We start from the raw sequence: 17,458 nt of genomic DNA, 5'->3' as shown, positions 1-17,458 counted from the left end.
ATTTCTGTCAATAAATGCTAAAATTTACACAGTGCACCTTTAAAAGGGCCACTCCAGTTTTTTTTAAATGTGCTGGTTTTCCAGCACCCCTGGAGTTAAACATTTGATTTTTGCCGTTTTGGAATCCATCCAGCCGATCTCCGGGTCTGGCGCTAGCACTTTTGGCATGGCTTGGCATGATTTATTGAATCTTGTTGGACCATTGGCATTGAGATAAAGGTGACCAAAGAGTTTCGATATTTTATCCTGTTTGAAACTTGACTTTTCTGTAGTTCCATCATGAACTAAGACCGACAAAAAAAAATAAAGTTGCAATGGTTACCAAGGGGACTATTTTCGGGCGTTGCGTAATATTATTGCGCCTGCTGCAGCCATGTTACAGCAGCAAAGTCCTTGATTATTACGCCGGAATGAGAGTATTGTTTCTATATCGGCCTAGAAAATTGCTACTTTTAATTTTCCATCGGTCTTGGTAAACGATGTAACCACAGAAGAGTCAAGTTTTGAATGGGATAAAATGTCGAAACTCTCTGGTTATTTTTTGGCACGATGCTAATGGTCTAATCGGATTCAGTGGATTGTGCTGAGCTATGCTGGAGGTGGTACCCCCAGACCCGGATTTCACCTGAATGGATTCCAAAAGGGCAAAAATCAAATGTTTAACTCTAGGGGAGATGGAAAACCAGCATATTTTCAAAAAAAAGTGGAGTGTCCCTTTTAAGGAACATACATAACTTAAACAGTAAAATAGTCCAAATGTAATATCTATAAATCAAAACTACATCTACATGAATTACTTAAACATGAGCATTAATTATAGAATATGATTAACACACACAATGATATTACCCAGTACACTGTTTCACAAAGCCTATGAAGTACACTAAAACATTTATACTGCTTTTAAGGACGTACTCGCTTGTTTTATATAATTGTTGTATTTATGTAAGTGTTCATTCATTCAAATCTCTGTAATAGGATAGGTTTAATATAGTTTACACTAAGTAGGATGTGATAAACACTTTTAGCTTCCTACAGTTATAAACTGATTATTATTTAATATTCAGTGTCCTGATTGTCTGTGGTCTTATGCAGTTAAAATGTTATTAAACTATTAATGTTGCAGTATCATACCGAGTGATGGAGTGTTCCTAAAAATCTGCCTGTATGTTTCTGCTGCCTTCTGCTGCCTGTATGCTTCTGGGTAGCCCAACTGCCTGCAGTGCTTTCATTGCGTCCTATGCACAAGCTTGCATTGCACTAAAGCAATAACAACAAAAATGAATTAGTAAATATTATATAGTTAATAATGTCCAGCTCTAGTGGATCCAGTCAGTATTTTGGGTGAGATTTGATCATCCATTGACTATTTTAGCACTAAGGGCTCCAGGGAGGGTATAAAAGAGAAGAACCAGGAAGACGACCAAGATCAACAGAAGCAGGCCTATAATGATGTACTTCTTGTAGTTCCCCCAGATTAAGTGAAAGAAGCACTTGAATGGATTCATAAACCAGGAGAAGGATGTGTCTGGCCGACTAGAAAAAAAATACATTTAATTTAATATTAGAACTGGCCATGTGACCCAAAATTTGCAATGAAAACATATAAATATATAATGATCATGTAAATAGTAATTATGCGTATTATCAATCGTATATTACTTTGGTTTCTCCAGAGGTTCTGGCTCCTTGCGTGCACGGCCGACTGGACTTTTTTCGGCCTCTTCAGCTGTTACCAGGTGGAACTCTGCCTCCACCTTTCCCTAAGAAAGTTTCTAGATTAATTTTTACATTTATGTAGAAACTGCAGATACCAAACCTACAGTAGAAACATTTGGCATAGCATACCTATAAATGGGTATTTCTTGCTTAATAAAGGGTTAACTATTTCTATTTTAGGACTCAGTCTTCAGAGCATAGCTTTACATTTATTAAAAACACACAATAGTGCCTTATGTGCTACACATACAGTGGCAAGAAAAGTATGTGAACCCCTAGGAGTAAACTGGTTGGTAGACAAACACAATGCCATTAAGGTGACAACACACAAATAATTCTAGTTTCTTGTGTCTTTTTTGTGAACCCCCATTAAACATTCATAGTGCTGGAGGAAAATATAAGTGAACACTTGGATTTAACAGCTTATTGAGCCTTATTTGGCAGAAAATGCTTCAAGCAAGCGCTTTCAGTAGTTCTGAATCAGACCTGGGCATCATTCACAAGCAAGTTTTGCTCATTCCCCTTTACAAAACCGTTTAAACTCAGACACATTTGTAGGATGTCTGGTGTGAACCGCTCTCTTGAGGTCATTCCACAGGTTAAGGTCTGGGCTTTGACTAGGCCACTCCAAATGGTGCATTTTGTTTTTCTTAAGCCAGTCTGTGGTGGATTTACTACAATGCTTAAGGTCATTGTCCTGTTGCATCAACTAACTTCTACTGAGCTTCAACTGGTGGACAGCCACCCTGACATTATCCTGTAGGATTTTTTTTTTTACTTAATTCATTTTACCCTCGATGATGGCAAGTGGTCCAGGCCATGAGGCAGCAAAGCAAGCCCAAATCATGATGTTCCCTCCACCATACTTCACTGTTGGGATGATGTTTCGATGTTGGTAAGCTGTGCCCAGTTTGCGCCATAACATTTTTCCCAAAAAAATAATTTTTTGTTTTATCAATCCATAAAATATTTTCCCAGTAGCACTGGGGTTTGCCAAGGTGCTCTTTTGCAAACTTCAGGCTCACAGTAATGTTTTTCGGTAGAGCAGCGGCTTCCTTCGTGGTGTACTGTCATAGACACCGTGCCTGTCCAAAGACTTGCGTATGGTAGACTCATGAACAGAGCTGTGTGCCCGTTCCAGTGATGTCTTCAAGCCTTTAGCTGTTACTCGTGGGTTCTTCTTTACTTCATTGAGTATTCTGCATGGTGTCTTAGGAGTCATCTTGACTGTGCGCCCACTTCTAGGAAGGGTAGCTACAGTATTTAACTGTCTCCATTTATAGACAATTTTTGTAGACTGATGGATGCACTGGGAGGGTTTTGCATCTGATCTCTTTATATAATACATGTCGAGAGCATTCGATTAATATTTTTGACGGAGTTGGCGTTGTTTAGAGGCTTTTGCATCTGAGCTTCTCGTATAAAGATTTAGATGCAGTTAAATGGGCACTTTAAAAGAGCTAAATGCACATACTGTAATTTCTCCAGCTTTAGTGAAGGGCCACCAGCCTTTGGAGCGTTTCTGCTGGAAGATAGAGATGTTTTCCATGCTTTCCGTCAGCATCTCCATCTTACAAGCTTTAGCTGATTTAGCACCATGTGGAAACCTGTGCAGGTCCAACTCCACTGAGCCTATGGTGTAAATGAAAAATATCAATATCTACTTCTAAGCCAGGTTTTCACAGGTAAAAGATACAAATGTAAAGACTATATTCTGACACAATACAAAACTTTCTATCAGTTCAAATTCCATAAGACAATCCTAGCATGTTTATAATGGTAATCGCTTGGCACAAGCACTTTTCTTACCCAGGAAGTCATCAGAAGAAAGTCTCTCAAAGTCCCACACCTGCATTATAAGGACAGCAGGCATCTTCTGCTCGGTTTTGTCCAGAGAGAAGATGTTATCTCGCTTTTGTATGACCACCACTTTCTCAGCCGGCATGTAGTTAAATGGAAACACGAAGCGCCAGTTGAAGTTACCCTCTCCAGTCAAAGAGTTATAATGAACATCTGTCTCCTGGATGTCATCTTCAAGCCCCTTTAACCAACTGAATGAACATAAGACAACTTATGGGATTTTTGAACATGAAACGTACGTATAAAACGCTTGAACATACGTAACAATCTTGCTTTTTATGGGCAATTTCAGTGCAGGAAGTACGGTGGAAGTCCTTATATGGGCACTTTTTAAGATGCACTTAATTTTACCCTTTGACGTAGATGTCACTCGACTGCTGTCCTGTTATGAAGTTGGTGTCCTCCAGTATGACATCTTCAGTGTTCCAGATAATAATTCTCAGTTCATACCTTCATGGAAAACGCAAAAAATATGAATTAAACATTTCATAGCACAAACAATTACATTACTTTGCATACTGGTTTTAGAGATATTTCACTAACCCTTTTGGTTTGCGAGGGGAGATGTCTACAGGAGGACCGGGATGAGGCATATCCATAGGAAATATGTCTACCCACATCTGCAGCTGGCCCTTTGGAAACACACGCACATGCACAATTCTAGGAATCACTGCACCAAAGTCATCATTGATTAGTCAAATACAACATACATTACCTGGTCCAATCCTGGTTTGTTCTTGAGGTACAGAGTGCGTGTTTCGATGTGCTCCGGGACAAGTTTACAGCCCATGCCTGGCATCTCTGTCCACCTGTGTAGCACTTTTAAAGCCAGGTGTTCGTATGACTCCACCATCTGATCTGTGATGTTGTACCACATAGTTCCCTCGGTTATTAATAGACAATCATCAGTTGTTTCACGATGTGATTTAGTTGTGACTAAGACTTACCATCATCGACAAACAGAGTTTTACCCGTGAAGACTTTGTTCCCGATTGAAATTCGTCCGGGAGTGAAACGAGGACTGTCCAGTCCGTTGTCCTTGCACAACTTAATCAACAACTCCGTAGGTTTGCTCGAGTCCCTCCACGCATTGTAACCCTCACTAGGTGAGGTGACATTTATAAAAAAAAGTCAAACTATCAATTGATCGAGAATGTAAGTAAGTTACGTAAAATAAAATTACTTACGTGTCATATTCGGTTGGCAGACCGCAGGTCGCACGGTGCCTGCTGTAAAAGCGGTTTTCCAAATCGATCTCCGTTTCTCCAATCAAATCATCCCCGCCAACGGTATCATAGTCATAGATGACAACCGTTAGCAGGGATTCCTTGGGGAAAGTAGCTTGAATTTCATACGACCTTTGCAAAAGTAGACATAGAATGAGCCAATTCACCTCAAACAGGAATATGCCACCAATTAATTACATTACTCACCTTCCAAAAACTGGGTTAAGCTGCTTTGGGATGTAGTCCTGTCTGTTTTTGATCTCATGTTTTCCCAGTTTAAGTACTATGTAAGGGTCTGCTTTACCATCTGGGTCCGCTGGGTGCAAGTTAAAGGCCTGGATAATATCAGATAATATTTAAATGCCCAGTATAGGATATGAAGGGCTTGATCAGGTGCAAAAGGTGGACAAAACAAACATTAAAGTTAAAAAGGGAAAAAAGCAGAACGACTGAGGTGGCGTTTAACAAATTATGCCAACAAAGCTGTATTTCTGAATGGTCTGAGGCTGGGATTAAGCAGATTTGAGGTGAAAGCATTTGATGAGCGTATAGTACATGCCAAGAGCATTCGGTCAATATGATTATCTATTATTTTTGACGGAGGTGGCATTTTGCGGCTTTTGCATCTGAGCTCTTCATATATTTAGGTCACAGATTTTCAAAGCTGTACGTCTACGTCATAGTATCTAACAAGAAGTATGAAAGTAAAGTAGGCACTTACTGCAACTATGTACACTCGGATTAGGACCTCCACAGCAGTGTTGGAAGAAATACCCTGACTAATCTTAAATGCATCCTCCCTCTCATCCTCTTTTTCTGGTACCTTGTACAGACAGAACTTGCCCTGGTGGTAAAATAAGTGATGGGAATTTTCAGTGTACATCATATGAATCTTAAAATATTTCCATGCATGCAAAAACCAGTTTACCTTGAACTTTCCAACAAATCTCTCATGAGCAGAGCTGTCCTCGTCATTGGCCTTTCCTCGAGAGAGCGGAAAGGTTTTAACCCAGTCGTCAAAGGGTCCAAATTCAGCTTCCAGTTCTTTGTCATATATCTAAAATGATTAAAAGTGAGATTGCAGTTTATTAAATTTCATTTGACATTATTTGGCGAATCAAGCATTGTAATTAAATATTTTTCTGTACCTGTAATGTTGCAATGTTGTTGGGCTGTTCTGCAATCTTTTTGTAGTTTATTTCTTTTTTTCTGTCCTTAAGACCTGCAGCTAGACATAATAAAAAAATTTAAAAAATAAATAACTTGCACACAGTTCATAATTAGTGTACATGTATATGTTTAAGGTTAAGAAAAAGAAATATACTATTGAAACTCCTCTTTCATTATAACTATTGTAAGTTACGGTACTGAAACATTAAAACAAATTGAAAAGTGAATACTGTAACTTTTTACTGCCAAGATAAACTGCAACAATTGTAAATGGATATAACTAAACTAACTATATGTATGCAAACACAAGAAATAGGAGTGCACATTAGTACACCGGGCTTTTCACACTGCGCTTAACCCTGTGTTATCTTCATTCTAAAACCAGCTTTTAACCCTGGGTTAAGGAGCGTTACAAACTTGTAATTTAAAAGCGGGGTTATCCCTGAAATTAACCTAGGGTTATAAAACCATGCTCTGAAGCAGGGGTAAAGGGGTTGTGCACACCAAAAGCTTTAAACGCGGCTAAAAACGCCTGCAGGACGCGAATGGCAGCTGTTTTTCAGCTGAGTGCTTTGGTAGCTGTGATACTTCAGCTGTGAGCCGGTTGGTTGCTGTGGTAATGTCCCGTCCCTCCTCCACTGTGATTGGACGGCCGTTTGAGAACTGACATTGACGAGAGGAGCTTTTCACCCAAAGTTGAATCTCTTCGAGCACGGTGGCGAGCACGTAAAAACCGCCGACCACCGGTTTTTAGCGTGTAAGAAAACGGTAGCTGCTGGCTTTTTTGAAAAACGGCGAGCTTCCATTGAAAACATGCGCTTGCCGTGGGCGTTAAAGCTTTGGTGTACACGCCCCCTTTAAGGGGTTGTGCACACCAAAACTTTTAAACGTGTCTGAAAACACCTGGAGGATAGAGATGCGCGGATGGGCTTTTATTTCATCCGCAACCGCATCACAAAACTCATCATCCGTCCGCCATCCATCCGCACCAACGTTTCTGACCAGTTTTCAAAACCGCACCCGCCCGCCATCCGCTGACTGGGCGATGCAAGGCGCTGCTGATGACAGCCGCGAGACTAGAAAGCCCTAGAATATAAGCAGTGAACTCAGGCTATGTTTACATTAATGCGTTTATCCTTTAAAATGCGTTACTTTTGCTACGTTTACGCCTTTCATCTACATCACCGTTTTCGACCCTCATAAACGGATTCGTTCGTCAACGCTGCAGACCCTGTTTTAGTTTAAGAAATCAGACGTTGCGCTGAGTGTAAATGTACATGGAGTCTTATGTAAACAAACAGCTGGTGTTAACGTGACAGCGCATCATTTTTAAAGTAAAAATTATTTTATTCAGGTAAATGGAGGTTTGCAACAGAGGTTTTGACAAAAATAGTAAACATCTACCAACCAGCTATTATAAATGCTATATCGGATTGTTTTAACATGTATCATAATGTCTATTTTATATTTATGTTTGAGTATGGGTTTGAATATTGTTGTAATGTGTTTATGTTTTGTTTAATTTTAGTTGGCTTATTACGAAAGATAGACTGTAATTTTAAACGCCATATAGGGCGTTGTAAAGGCCAATATGACGGGAGAATTGTAATGGGTCAGACATTATTTTCGAGTTTAATTTAAATTTTGTTTTCTACTTTAAAATGAATTTCGTTTCAGATAATTTGTCTCTTAATTTTAATCAATGTTTTGTTGATAAGTTTTGTGAATATAAATTAATAAAAACAATAAACTCAACGTCATTAATATTTAATGCTCGTTTAGCTAGCGAAGGACGTGCACGGACCTCGCACACATTTAAAAATTAATGCAATAAGCATTTCTGTAGGCTAAAGCTAACCTTCACCTCTTACTATGTTTGATTGAAGTTTGCATTTGCTGAAATTTATTTTTGCTTCAAGTTCGTTTAGTACTGTTCACTTGAATGCTTTCTTTTTAAATCATAAAGACCAGTCTCCGATCGGCGCACATGACATGGGACAAAAATAAATAAATAAATAGCCTAAATTAAACGCACAAATTACATAGTCTGCACTAGTGTCATCCTCCTGATTTACCACTTTGTAAAACTTATTCCAGGCAACCCTTTTCTGACCTTTTATTTCCTTTGTTTTTAATTCTCATTTTTTTGAGTTTGCCACGTACCTCCTTCGCTGGCGTTGATAAGAGCTGTGTCAAAATGCGTCCTCATTTCTCCGCGCTGTTAATGATAGAACGAATGGATCCTTAACATGCCGAGGCTATCCCAAACAATTAAAACCTTTATAAAATAAAAGTGTATTTAGAAAACTTTGTCTTGTCACTGTTTTAGTATTATAAGTTATGTTTTGTGTTAATATTATTCGGTTTATGTTGCGTATTTCTAAGGTTGATTATTTGATATACTGTTGTTGAATAGTTTAATCTACATAAATGTGTCATATTTTCTAAAATAAATTCATATTTTTCTGATTACATATTTATTTTAATAAGTCAAAAATGTCTCCGCTGTTTATTGCTGACAGGCGCGATGGGCGCTACTGGGGGCGCGTGCAACAGGTGACCCAAATTATGAGTCCTCTGAAGGCTAGACCGTCTCATTTCAGTTCTCTTCGCGAACTTCTGAGCCTGCCACCTTGATAGACATAATGCTCACCTTTAAGGTCGTATGCTTTGAAGAACAAAGCTAATAACAAGCAGTCGATCCGCCACCCGCCCGAATTTAATTAAAATATTATTTTTCGTCACGTCATCCGCCCGATCCGCGGAGTCCGCGGCTGTAACCGCCAACCGCGCATCTCTACTGGAGGACACAGATTGCCAGCTTTTTTTCAGCTGAGCGCTAGCTTTCTTCAGCCGAGCGCTTTGGTAGCTGTGATACTTGAGCTGTGAGCCTGTTGGTTGTTGTGATACTTGTCCTGCCCCTCCTCCACTGTGATTGGACAGCCATGTGAGAACTGACATTGATAAGTGGAGCTTTTCACCCAAAGTTGAATCTCTTTTAACTCTCGTCGCTCAGCGCAGAGCGCGAAAAAACAACAGAGGGCGGAAGAAAACCGTTAGCTGCTGGCTTGTTTGACAAATGCAGAGTTTCCATTGGAATCAATTAAAAACATGTGCCGGCCGCGAAAATAAGAGTTTTGGTGTGCACGCCCCCTAACCCGCATTGCCAAATGCAGTACAGTGTGAAACGAAGTGGGGTTAGAATGTTGTGACTCGATGCCTAGCAACAGACAGCCAATCAGAAACATAAGTGCACATACCCTTATATCACGATCTGTGTAACAAAAATCACCTGAATTGGATTAAAAATTACATCCCAGGGGGCTTAAAACAGCCACAAGAGATTTACATTGTGACCTGTTCCTTACTAACATGGAAACACAAAACAAACAGTTATTTAAAGTGGCAGCACGCTATTTTAATTCAGGTAGCTTGACATCGCTTTTTATCCAATTATGACTGTTGACATCGCAAATATGCAAATGAAAACCTTAACCTAGGGTTTAGGAATTCACAGTGTCAGATTCTGAATACCTAGGGTTATTTCCTAACCCCTTGTTAAGTATGAACTGTGTGAAACAGATAACCCAGGATTCTGTTAACCTGGGGTTTAGAAGAACCCAGGGTTAACCATTTCAAGTGTGAAAAGCCCTAGAACTGACTGCAAAATATCACGTGATCCCTTGTGAATGTAGCATTTTGAAGACATTTCAAAGGCATTGTGCAAACTGTATGCATTATTAATAAAACTATGCCAGATCAAAGGTAAGGACCATGCAATAGACTTTTATTATTTATAATTATCAAGGTTTTCTTACCCAGATTGGTCACTCCTTCTGAGACAATGCTTTCCAGTGGAGCCACTGAAACGCATCATAACATGAGCATGTCTGACCAAAGCTAAAACATGACATGAATTCACTGTAAAAAATTCAGAAATCTCTCACCTTGTTCGAAGAGCAGTGGAAATGGACTGTTTTCTGTCTGCTTAGCCTAAGAATGAAGAATTTTAAAAGACTAGTAAACATAAACAAGACAAACCTTCAACAGGCCATTTTCTGCTTCACTTATATAATATTTTTACCAAAGTTTAGAATCTTACCAGTTGGACCTTTTCCATTGATGCATAATACTTAGACCACCAATCGATAACATTATCTGCAGATTCATCAGCTGCTGTGCGTTTTTTCCTTTTAGAAGACCTTCGTTTGGACTTCTTTGACATCTGGCATTTAAGAAGAGTTTTACAGTCATAATGGCATACTGGACTAAGTGTGTGTACTGTTTGTGTTTGTCAAGAGGTTTGTTTTTACTGCTTTTTACTGCATATGTGTAGTTAAGTTTACTGAAACAAACCCTCTCTGTGTCATCAATTTCTGGCTCAGGTTTGGGGAAAGGAGCGGGGGTCTCCTCTTCCTCTATATCAATGGCAATCTCTTCTTCTGGCTTTGGCACAACACTCTGCTGGATAGATAGTGAAGCCACTACAAGTGGAAACATAAATAAGGTATAAGTCAATTCATAGGTTTTTAAACATAAAAAGTTAGAAAGGTATTCCCGAAACATGTTACAAGACTTTGTGGCACTGAATTGAACTGAATGGAGTTTCTAAGTTCAGGATTTTTCAGGTGGGTCGACAATGTACTGGAGCCACCGAGCATGCATCTACGGTGTGCCCACTTAATCACAACTTACTGTCATTACCATTAGTTACTATAGCCTACAGTTTGTTTACTACACTCTATGATAAAAGAGATGCAAGACACTAACTTGACAGTAAAGCTTAAGATTAAGCGAGTATCTAGCAAACGCAAGCCCCACTTTTATCATAAACCCTTTCGACGTGTGTGCAGCAGGAACTTATTTTATCAAGACGCATGATGCACATGGTTTAAGTGACACGACAGACATATTTTGACATGATGAGCAACACACGTTAATGTTACTGGAACATCCTTTACCAGCTATGTTTTTGGCCTCCTGTTGTGGTGGCGGGGTTGGTATGGGGATGTGTTTGAATAGGGTCAGGTTGTTAATCACATGAGTGCCTACTAGCGTGCTTCGCCCAAAGGCCCTCCAGTCCACCACAGTGATGGTGAGAGGGGGGAGCAGGTGTTCATCTTCAGGCAGTTCCTATAAAGCAACAACAGCAGCAAAAACCATGCTGAGATCAGCGGAAAGGTGTGATAGGGTCAAAAAAGTGTACATCAGCATTTAACAGAACGGTGTTGTTACAGCAGTTGTCTTACCACATCAAAGGAATCCACGAGCACTGCGAAATTCGAGTTTTTCTTGTAACTCTGTATCACAGAAGAGTTGACGCCTGCTCCTGCACACTGGATAAAAACTTGAGGCCTATCAACAGATAAGAGCTGAACTTTCTTTAGTTCCCGCAGGCCCCAGAACAAAACCTGCAGCGCAAATACAAATTTCACAATTCAAGGTTATCATGCAAAGCAAAATCAACTTTATTTAGCACTAAGCTCAATGTATAGATATACACATCTAAAATGTATACACATTAATTACAATTTATTTTAAACAATTATAATAACAAGCATAACATGCAATAAAGTTAATATAGGCTGCAGAACATACCACGCTGTTCTTATGCGGTTTTATTTGCCTATAGGTGCAAACATTGTTTTAAAGACAGATTTTTTTAGATTAGCTGGTTGATTCTCACGAAACTATTGAAACACCACGGCACTAATGATTTTAGCTTTAAAATGTGTAATATAGTAACATTAAAAAGCATCAGAATTAACACAATACTGTGTTCTACCTTGCACAATGTGTGATTTCAACATAAGAATTTATAATTGTAAATTTTATCTCATTTTCTGCTGAAATTCTCATTACCGCAATGTGTCCGGCTGTGTTTGAACATGCGTTATGTTGTAATTTAATCAAATTAACACAAAAATATTAAGAAAAAAAATAAATGGATGTTTTGCTAGACTACTTTAGATGACAGAAAAAATATTTATTGAATATTCATGTATAATAATAATGAAGAAAAATTAGGAAAATGATGTGTCCATGCCTGATGTTCTCATCCTCCGCAACACTTTTTGAGAACAGTTTAAGCACACATACAGAATTTTAATTAAGTTTGATTTTGAGTGACCAAGCACATGGACCAGTTACTTCAAGATGGCTACCAGGTAAGATCATTTTTTACAGTTAATTTGAAATATTGTCTTGTCGGAATGCTTACACGACATTTTGATTATCATTACCGCAACAGATGCTTATTAAATGTTAATTTAACTAATAGAAGCATAATACTTTGATTTTAAATGCATGTGCAGAATCTCCAAATTATGTTCTTTCAGGTTTGTCATGTCATTTTGAAAATATGTCAGTGTTGATGTTTTCTGACTGTTGCGGTAATGAGATTTTTTAGGACTAATTTTTTTAATTATGTTACAAAAAGTGTTAAATGATAAGTAGAAGTTTTTAAATTAATGTTCCCATTTACTCCAGACTTTGTTTTTCAATGTCTGGTGGGAAAAAAAGTAAATTTAAGCAATTTTCACATTTTCATGCTTGACATTTTTAAAACCAAGTTTTCGTGAGAATCACCCAGCTAGTCGTCACAACTTGACATTTAAAATGGATCTACAGTATAGAAAAGCAACTTTTTTGAATAAGTAAAGGGTCTGAGTCAAGTCTTTCAAGATTTGTTAACCATTTCTTTCATTATTCTCATGTGCTGTGTTTGTAGGATTTGAATGAGGTTTTACAGTGAAAAACATTGCATAATGTAAACATTTCTATTCCTGTAGCTCATCTTGTGAAGAATATTGAGTCATATTTTCATTTTCTACATGTAACAGGCAGAAAAAACGGCTACAATATCTCCACTATAAATTGCTTTGGATAAAAGCATCGACCAAAATTTACACAGAATTGCACTCTAAAATATTAACAACACCCTAGCATTGGTTTTTTATTTGAAAGAAATAGCATTCAGTGTAATCGCAAATAAATGTATAATATAAATAAATAAAATAAGGCTAAAGGTTTAGTAATGATTATTGTTCATGTTTCTTTTAAAAGTATTTTTAAGGGGTGGTTCAATGGTATTTTTATGCATTCTGACTTATTAACACAGTTATAGTTGTTTCCTCATGCTAAACGTAGGCAAAGTGTCAAAAAAGCAGTTGGGCGTGTTACAGAGTATTTCTGCGCCGAATGCACTTCGCCAGGATTCGTACAAGTTTCGGAAAGTTTATTTCGATTACGGGTCCAGCTGACATTTCAGCTGAAAAACCCCGCACACCCGTCAATCAGAGGGAGACGCTAGAACTTACAAACATTCACATCACGCGACAGCTTTGTTTAATTTTAAAACTCAACAATGGCGAGTGTGTTTTTGGATGAAAGGAGAAGAAAGCCAGCCTTATGAAATATGGATATAGTTTATTATCCGGGGTAGCAGCAGAGTTTTGCGTGTGTGTTTGATGCGCTGGATTTCATTGAAAAGTTCGAACCGGGTCATGAGTTGCATGCGGTAAGTAAGACTTCTGTGTTATGTTGGAAATAGCCGCGTGTATACTATATATAAATGACACGAACATGTAGTGAATCATAAGTTGAACAATGTTGTATAGTGTTGCATGACTCGTACTCGCTCCACCTGCGGAGTAACTCCTCCTTCTTCATTTTTTCGTATGTTATTGGAAAGAATTGGTAAAGCTAATCTTTCTTTAATGAATCTGATTAAACTAAAGACACTTCAAAAATATAAAGGACGTAATAAATATAAAGGACGTAATACTACTCTATAGGTACTCCAGATTAACATCAGAAATGCAGAAATAGCGTGTGTTATAGAAGCTTTAAATGTGTTACATTTTAAGAAAGAACTTTTAAAAGAATTTTAAAATGGGCAAAGTCTTTATAGTTTTATATACATGCAGTACGTCATAATTTGTTCACCTCAATTCTGTACTTGCAGAGCACAGGTCGAATGTATGCAGGCACTGGGTATATCCCTCCATCTGGCTCATCATGTGCAGGGGGTTTGTGTTCTCCTGACTGTGAGATCTACAAGACCATGAGTAAAACAAGACAGCACATTACACTCTATGCCAGTGGTTCTCAAACTTTTTCGGCTGGCAGCCCCCCTTGTGTACGGTGCATTCCTTCACCGCCCACCCAAAAAATGACAAAACTAAATTTTACAATTTAAATTAAACAAAACATTAAATTGAATATATATAATACATAATTATATATTATATTATGGTGCTGTTGATTAGTAGCCTTATTTTTCTAAGGTTTAATTACACACACTGAATAAAAGGGCTCAACAGTTGAATCTATTTTAATTATGTGACACATTTCCACATAAAATTACGATTGGTCAACATAAAAAGTGTTTAGTTGCATCCAACAAACATGATTAGATACAACTATATTCATCTAAGTATTTCATCTAGAAATTTGCCACGTAATTAAAAAACAGGATTTATAAAAATCCCTAACCTAAAATTAAAATTTCAAAATGTAACTTCTACAGATTTGAAGCTATATTCATCATATTTCCTTTAATCATTCTGATTTGATTTGCTATTAGGTGTGTTTAACTACTATGTACTTACGTAAGAAAAAATGTAAAAGATGTAAATGTTGTGTACATACATGTTTTACATAGTAATTACATGTAATCGCATGTAATAACACTCTTGACCCCATCTCTAACCCCAAACTCACCCCTAAAGCCTTCAGTATAGTTTGTTTTTTATGCATAGCTTTACAAAGCATAGTTTATTTCACTCATATGCGTACACAGATGTTGGACGCATGCGCATTGCAACAAATTGCAATGACTCTCATGGCCTACATACTACATATTGCTGTACGCACATCCCTGACCTTCATATACAAAATATGCGCGGTTACAAAAATCTGGCAGTGCGTGTACTGTGTGCGCATACTATTCTGATGGCAAAATATACTGTAAAGTATATAAAGTATACTGTACACATATGTAAACTTCAGGCTTAACCCTAACCTACCCTGAACAACACATGCAAGAACACAATAAGTACAGTGTATAAAATGTTTTTATCCTATGTGAGCACACAAGACGCACATAAAGTTTCTTTCTTTTCTGCTATATTCATGGTGAGAATTTAGTAAAACTTAGATAAAACTTTTTCAAAAGATTTGGATGAATTTTTAACTTACTAACTATCTGTCTGTCAGTCATCCTTAACATATATTTACAGTACACTCAACCTATAAAACCTTCAGACATTTAGGCAAAGCATCTACACAAACTTCTGTTTAATATTAGTATAATAAATATCTGATTCACCCACAACTACTGTAAGTTAACATTATTGTTTTGTGTGCTGTTTGTATGAATGGACCTGAATGAGTTCAAATGCTCCCAGTATGTCTCCTCCTGACAGACCCCCACAGTACACGGGGCTGTACTGCAGTTGAGGGGGCGAGTATAGCTCTTCACACGGTTTCACTATTGGAACAGCTACTGTAGAGCCCAAGTACTCTATACCCTAGGGAGGCAAACCATCACTTTAGGACATTTAAAGACAGATTATGATGTGTTGCAAAAGGACAGGACTTTTAAAAGCCTTTAAATTATAAGTTCATTGAGGAACCAAAAATGGTTCTTCTATATGGCATCACCCGTTGTAGCACCTTTATTTTTTTTTTTAAGTGTAAGGGCCCTGGTTGCATATATATATATATATATATATATATATATATATATATATATATATATATATATATATAAAAATATAAAAGCAGTATTGCTCGAGTAGGAGTGTGATATAGCTCTATATCATCACGGCTGTGATTAGGCCAGAGGCACGAGGCCGGAGGCAATCACAGCCGAGATGATATAGAGCTATATCACACGACTCAGAGAGCGATATTGCTTTTATACAACAGTTCGACGGCACACGTTTGAAAAATGAAAACTAGAAAACAACAACGGAGTTATTTTAAAAGCCTCTTTGTTTGAGAACTACTTTCTTTCACCACGGATTTCAGGGCGGCCAGAATGACAGGTAACACTTTCGGCTGCTTTGAATCTCATAATAACTCAATGGACGGAGTAGCCGTTTCTTTATGTTACCGTTTCTTGGTCACAAAGTGTAGTTTTAAGATTAGTTCAGTCGAGAATGTATATGTATTATATTTAAATCTGCAGTCGATTAGTAAAGATAGCGCCTGTTTGAACGTTTGCTTAGTAAGATTCGGTACGTATGAGAACCAAAGCATAATCGGACGTCAGTGTTCACTCGCCCCGCTGACCACCGCCCTCTCTGGGCTACATCTCTGACAGGGATTCCCTGGCTCTCATGTTGGCCCTGTCTGTATTTGATGGTCAAAAATGAGATCAAATCAGCAGTATTTGGTGTCATGATGAAACTATTACTTGTTTTCTTATTCATATTTAGTGTCTTTTGTGTTGTTATTGTTTTGGCGCGATGTAAAAGTTAATAAAACTATACTTATATAATGTTACTATTGCTTTCTCATTTAATCTTAACACGATACGAGCACTCGCTTGTTATTAGACTTTGTTCTTGTCAGTACTATATAAAACTGTTTTTTATAAGTGTCAGAGAGATGTTTTTACATGCTGCTTATAAATATACCAGTGGCGATATCTCATAACATGTTTTAATAGTCACGTCACGATAAAATAAATGATCAATGTCCACATTTAACAGCTGCGGTGCTTACCTGCGGTTCCACTGTGTTTCGCGTTCTGATGAGAGAGATCGCTCCAGAAAAAAATAGTGTTTACATTCCTCTTTCCAAGTGTTAATCGTCCACACGATGTGACAAGACATTACTCCCATTAAGTTTATTGTAACATCTGATCTTTGATGGAATAGACGCTTCCGATTGGGATTCACAAACTGATTCACGAGCCAGTGAACTAATGAGACACACCAAGAGTGTTTAAAGACAGCGCGCCGTCTGTGTGTGTGCATGCAGTTTTACCAGTCAGAGACGAGCCTGTATCACTAATACTAAAATGACCAGCAGGTGGCGGAATGATACAAAATGGTGAAGTGGTTACTGTGCCGTTATCAGTAGAATATCGCACAGCTCTTAGCCAATCAGATTCGAGAACCAGAAAGAACTGTTGTATAAATATTATAAATTAATTGTGCCGGACCGGTGTACAATAAGAAAGACATAGACACCCCAACACCTAAGTAAAATGTATCTTCCTCACCACTGCATCATCATCATATACTTCAATCACAACCAATGGGGGTTCCTCGACTATATCACGGAGACCTCCATACAGAGACACGTTTTTTATCAGGAGCATCTGGTTCCAAGTAGGTGTCAAAGTTTGGTTTATGATCTACAAAACATACATTATAATATTAAAATAACAATCTTATACAACACATTTGCTTAACTCTAAGGGGCGATTTCCCCTTAATCCAGGACTAAGCCTGGGTTTAATTAGGAAA

The 17,458-nt window shown here is 37.9% G+C and overlaps 1 protein-coding gene across 1 annotated transcript in view; it reads right to left on the bottom strand.

The window, feature by feature from the left end:
• Positions 1-304: 304 nt before the first annotated feature.
• The window catches only part of fer1l6 (fer-1 like family member 6), a 32,520-nt gene continuing 15,366 nt past the window's right edge, over positions 305-17,458 (bottom strand). Inside the window, exons 21-42 of the mRNA XM_055216036.2 lie at positions 17,212-17,346; positions 15,362-15,508; positions 13,923-14,030; positions 11,225-11,386; positions 10,937-11,108; positions 10,332-10,459; positions 10,078-10,200; positions 9,923-9,968; positions 9,794-9,838; positions 5,954-6,033; positions 5,734-5,862; positions 5,527-5,649; positions 5,013-5,140; positions 4,767-4,937; positions 4,527-4,681; positions 4,295-4,437; positions 4,123-4,211; positions 3,931-4,029; positions 3,529-3,770; positions 3,194-3,351; positions 1,663-1,763; positions 305-1,536 (exon numbers count right to left, since the gene is read on the bottom strand). Of these exons, the coding sequence (XP_055072011.2) occupies positions 1,356-1,536; positions 1,663-1,763; positions 3,194-3,351; positions 3,529-3,770; positions 3,931-4,029; positions 4,123-4,211; positions 4,295-4,437; positions 4,527-4,681; positions 4,767-4,937; positions 5,013-5,140; positions 5,527-5,649; positions 5,734-5,862; positions 5,954-6,033; positions 9,794-9,838; positions 9,923-9,968; positions 10,078-10,200; positions 10,332-10,459; positions 10,937-11,108; positions 11,225-11,386; positions 13,923-14,030; positions 15,362-15,508; positions 17,212-17,346 (2,865 nt within the window). The 3' untranslated portion in view covers positions 305-1,355. The remainder of the gene's footprint in view (positions 1,537-1,662; positions 1,764-3,193; positions 3,352-3,528; positions 3,771-3,930; positions 4,030-4,122; positions 4,212-4,294; positions 4,438-4,526; positions 4,682-4,766; positions 4,938-5,012; positions 5,141-5,526; positions 5,650-5,733; positions 5,863-5,953; positions 6,034-9,793; positions 9,839-9,922; positions 9,969-10,077; positions 10,201-10,331; positions 10,460-10,936; positions 11,109-11,224; positions 11,387-13,922; positions 14,031-15,361; positions 15,509-17,211; positions 17,347-17,458) is intronic.

This window comes from Misgurnus anguillicaudatus, chromosome 17 (genome assembly GCF_027580225.2).
Source record: "Misgurnus anguillicaudatus chromosome 17, ASM2758022v2, whole genome shotgun sequence".
NCBI classification, from domain to species: domain Eukaryota; kingdom Metazoa; phylum Chordata; class Actinopteri; order Cypriniformes; family Cobitidae; genus Misgurnus; species Misgurnus anguillicaudatus.
Note: the sequence above shows the minus strand (reverse complement) of the source record. Positions and strands in the feature narration are given on the sequence as shown.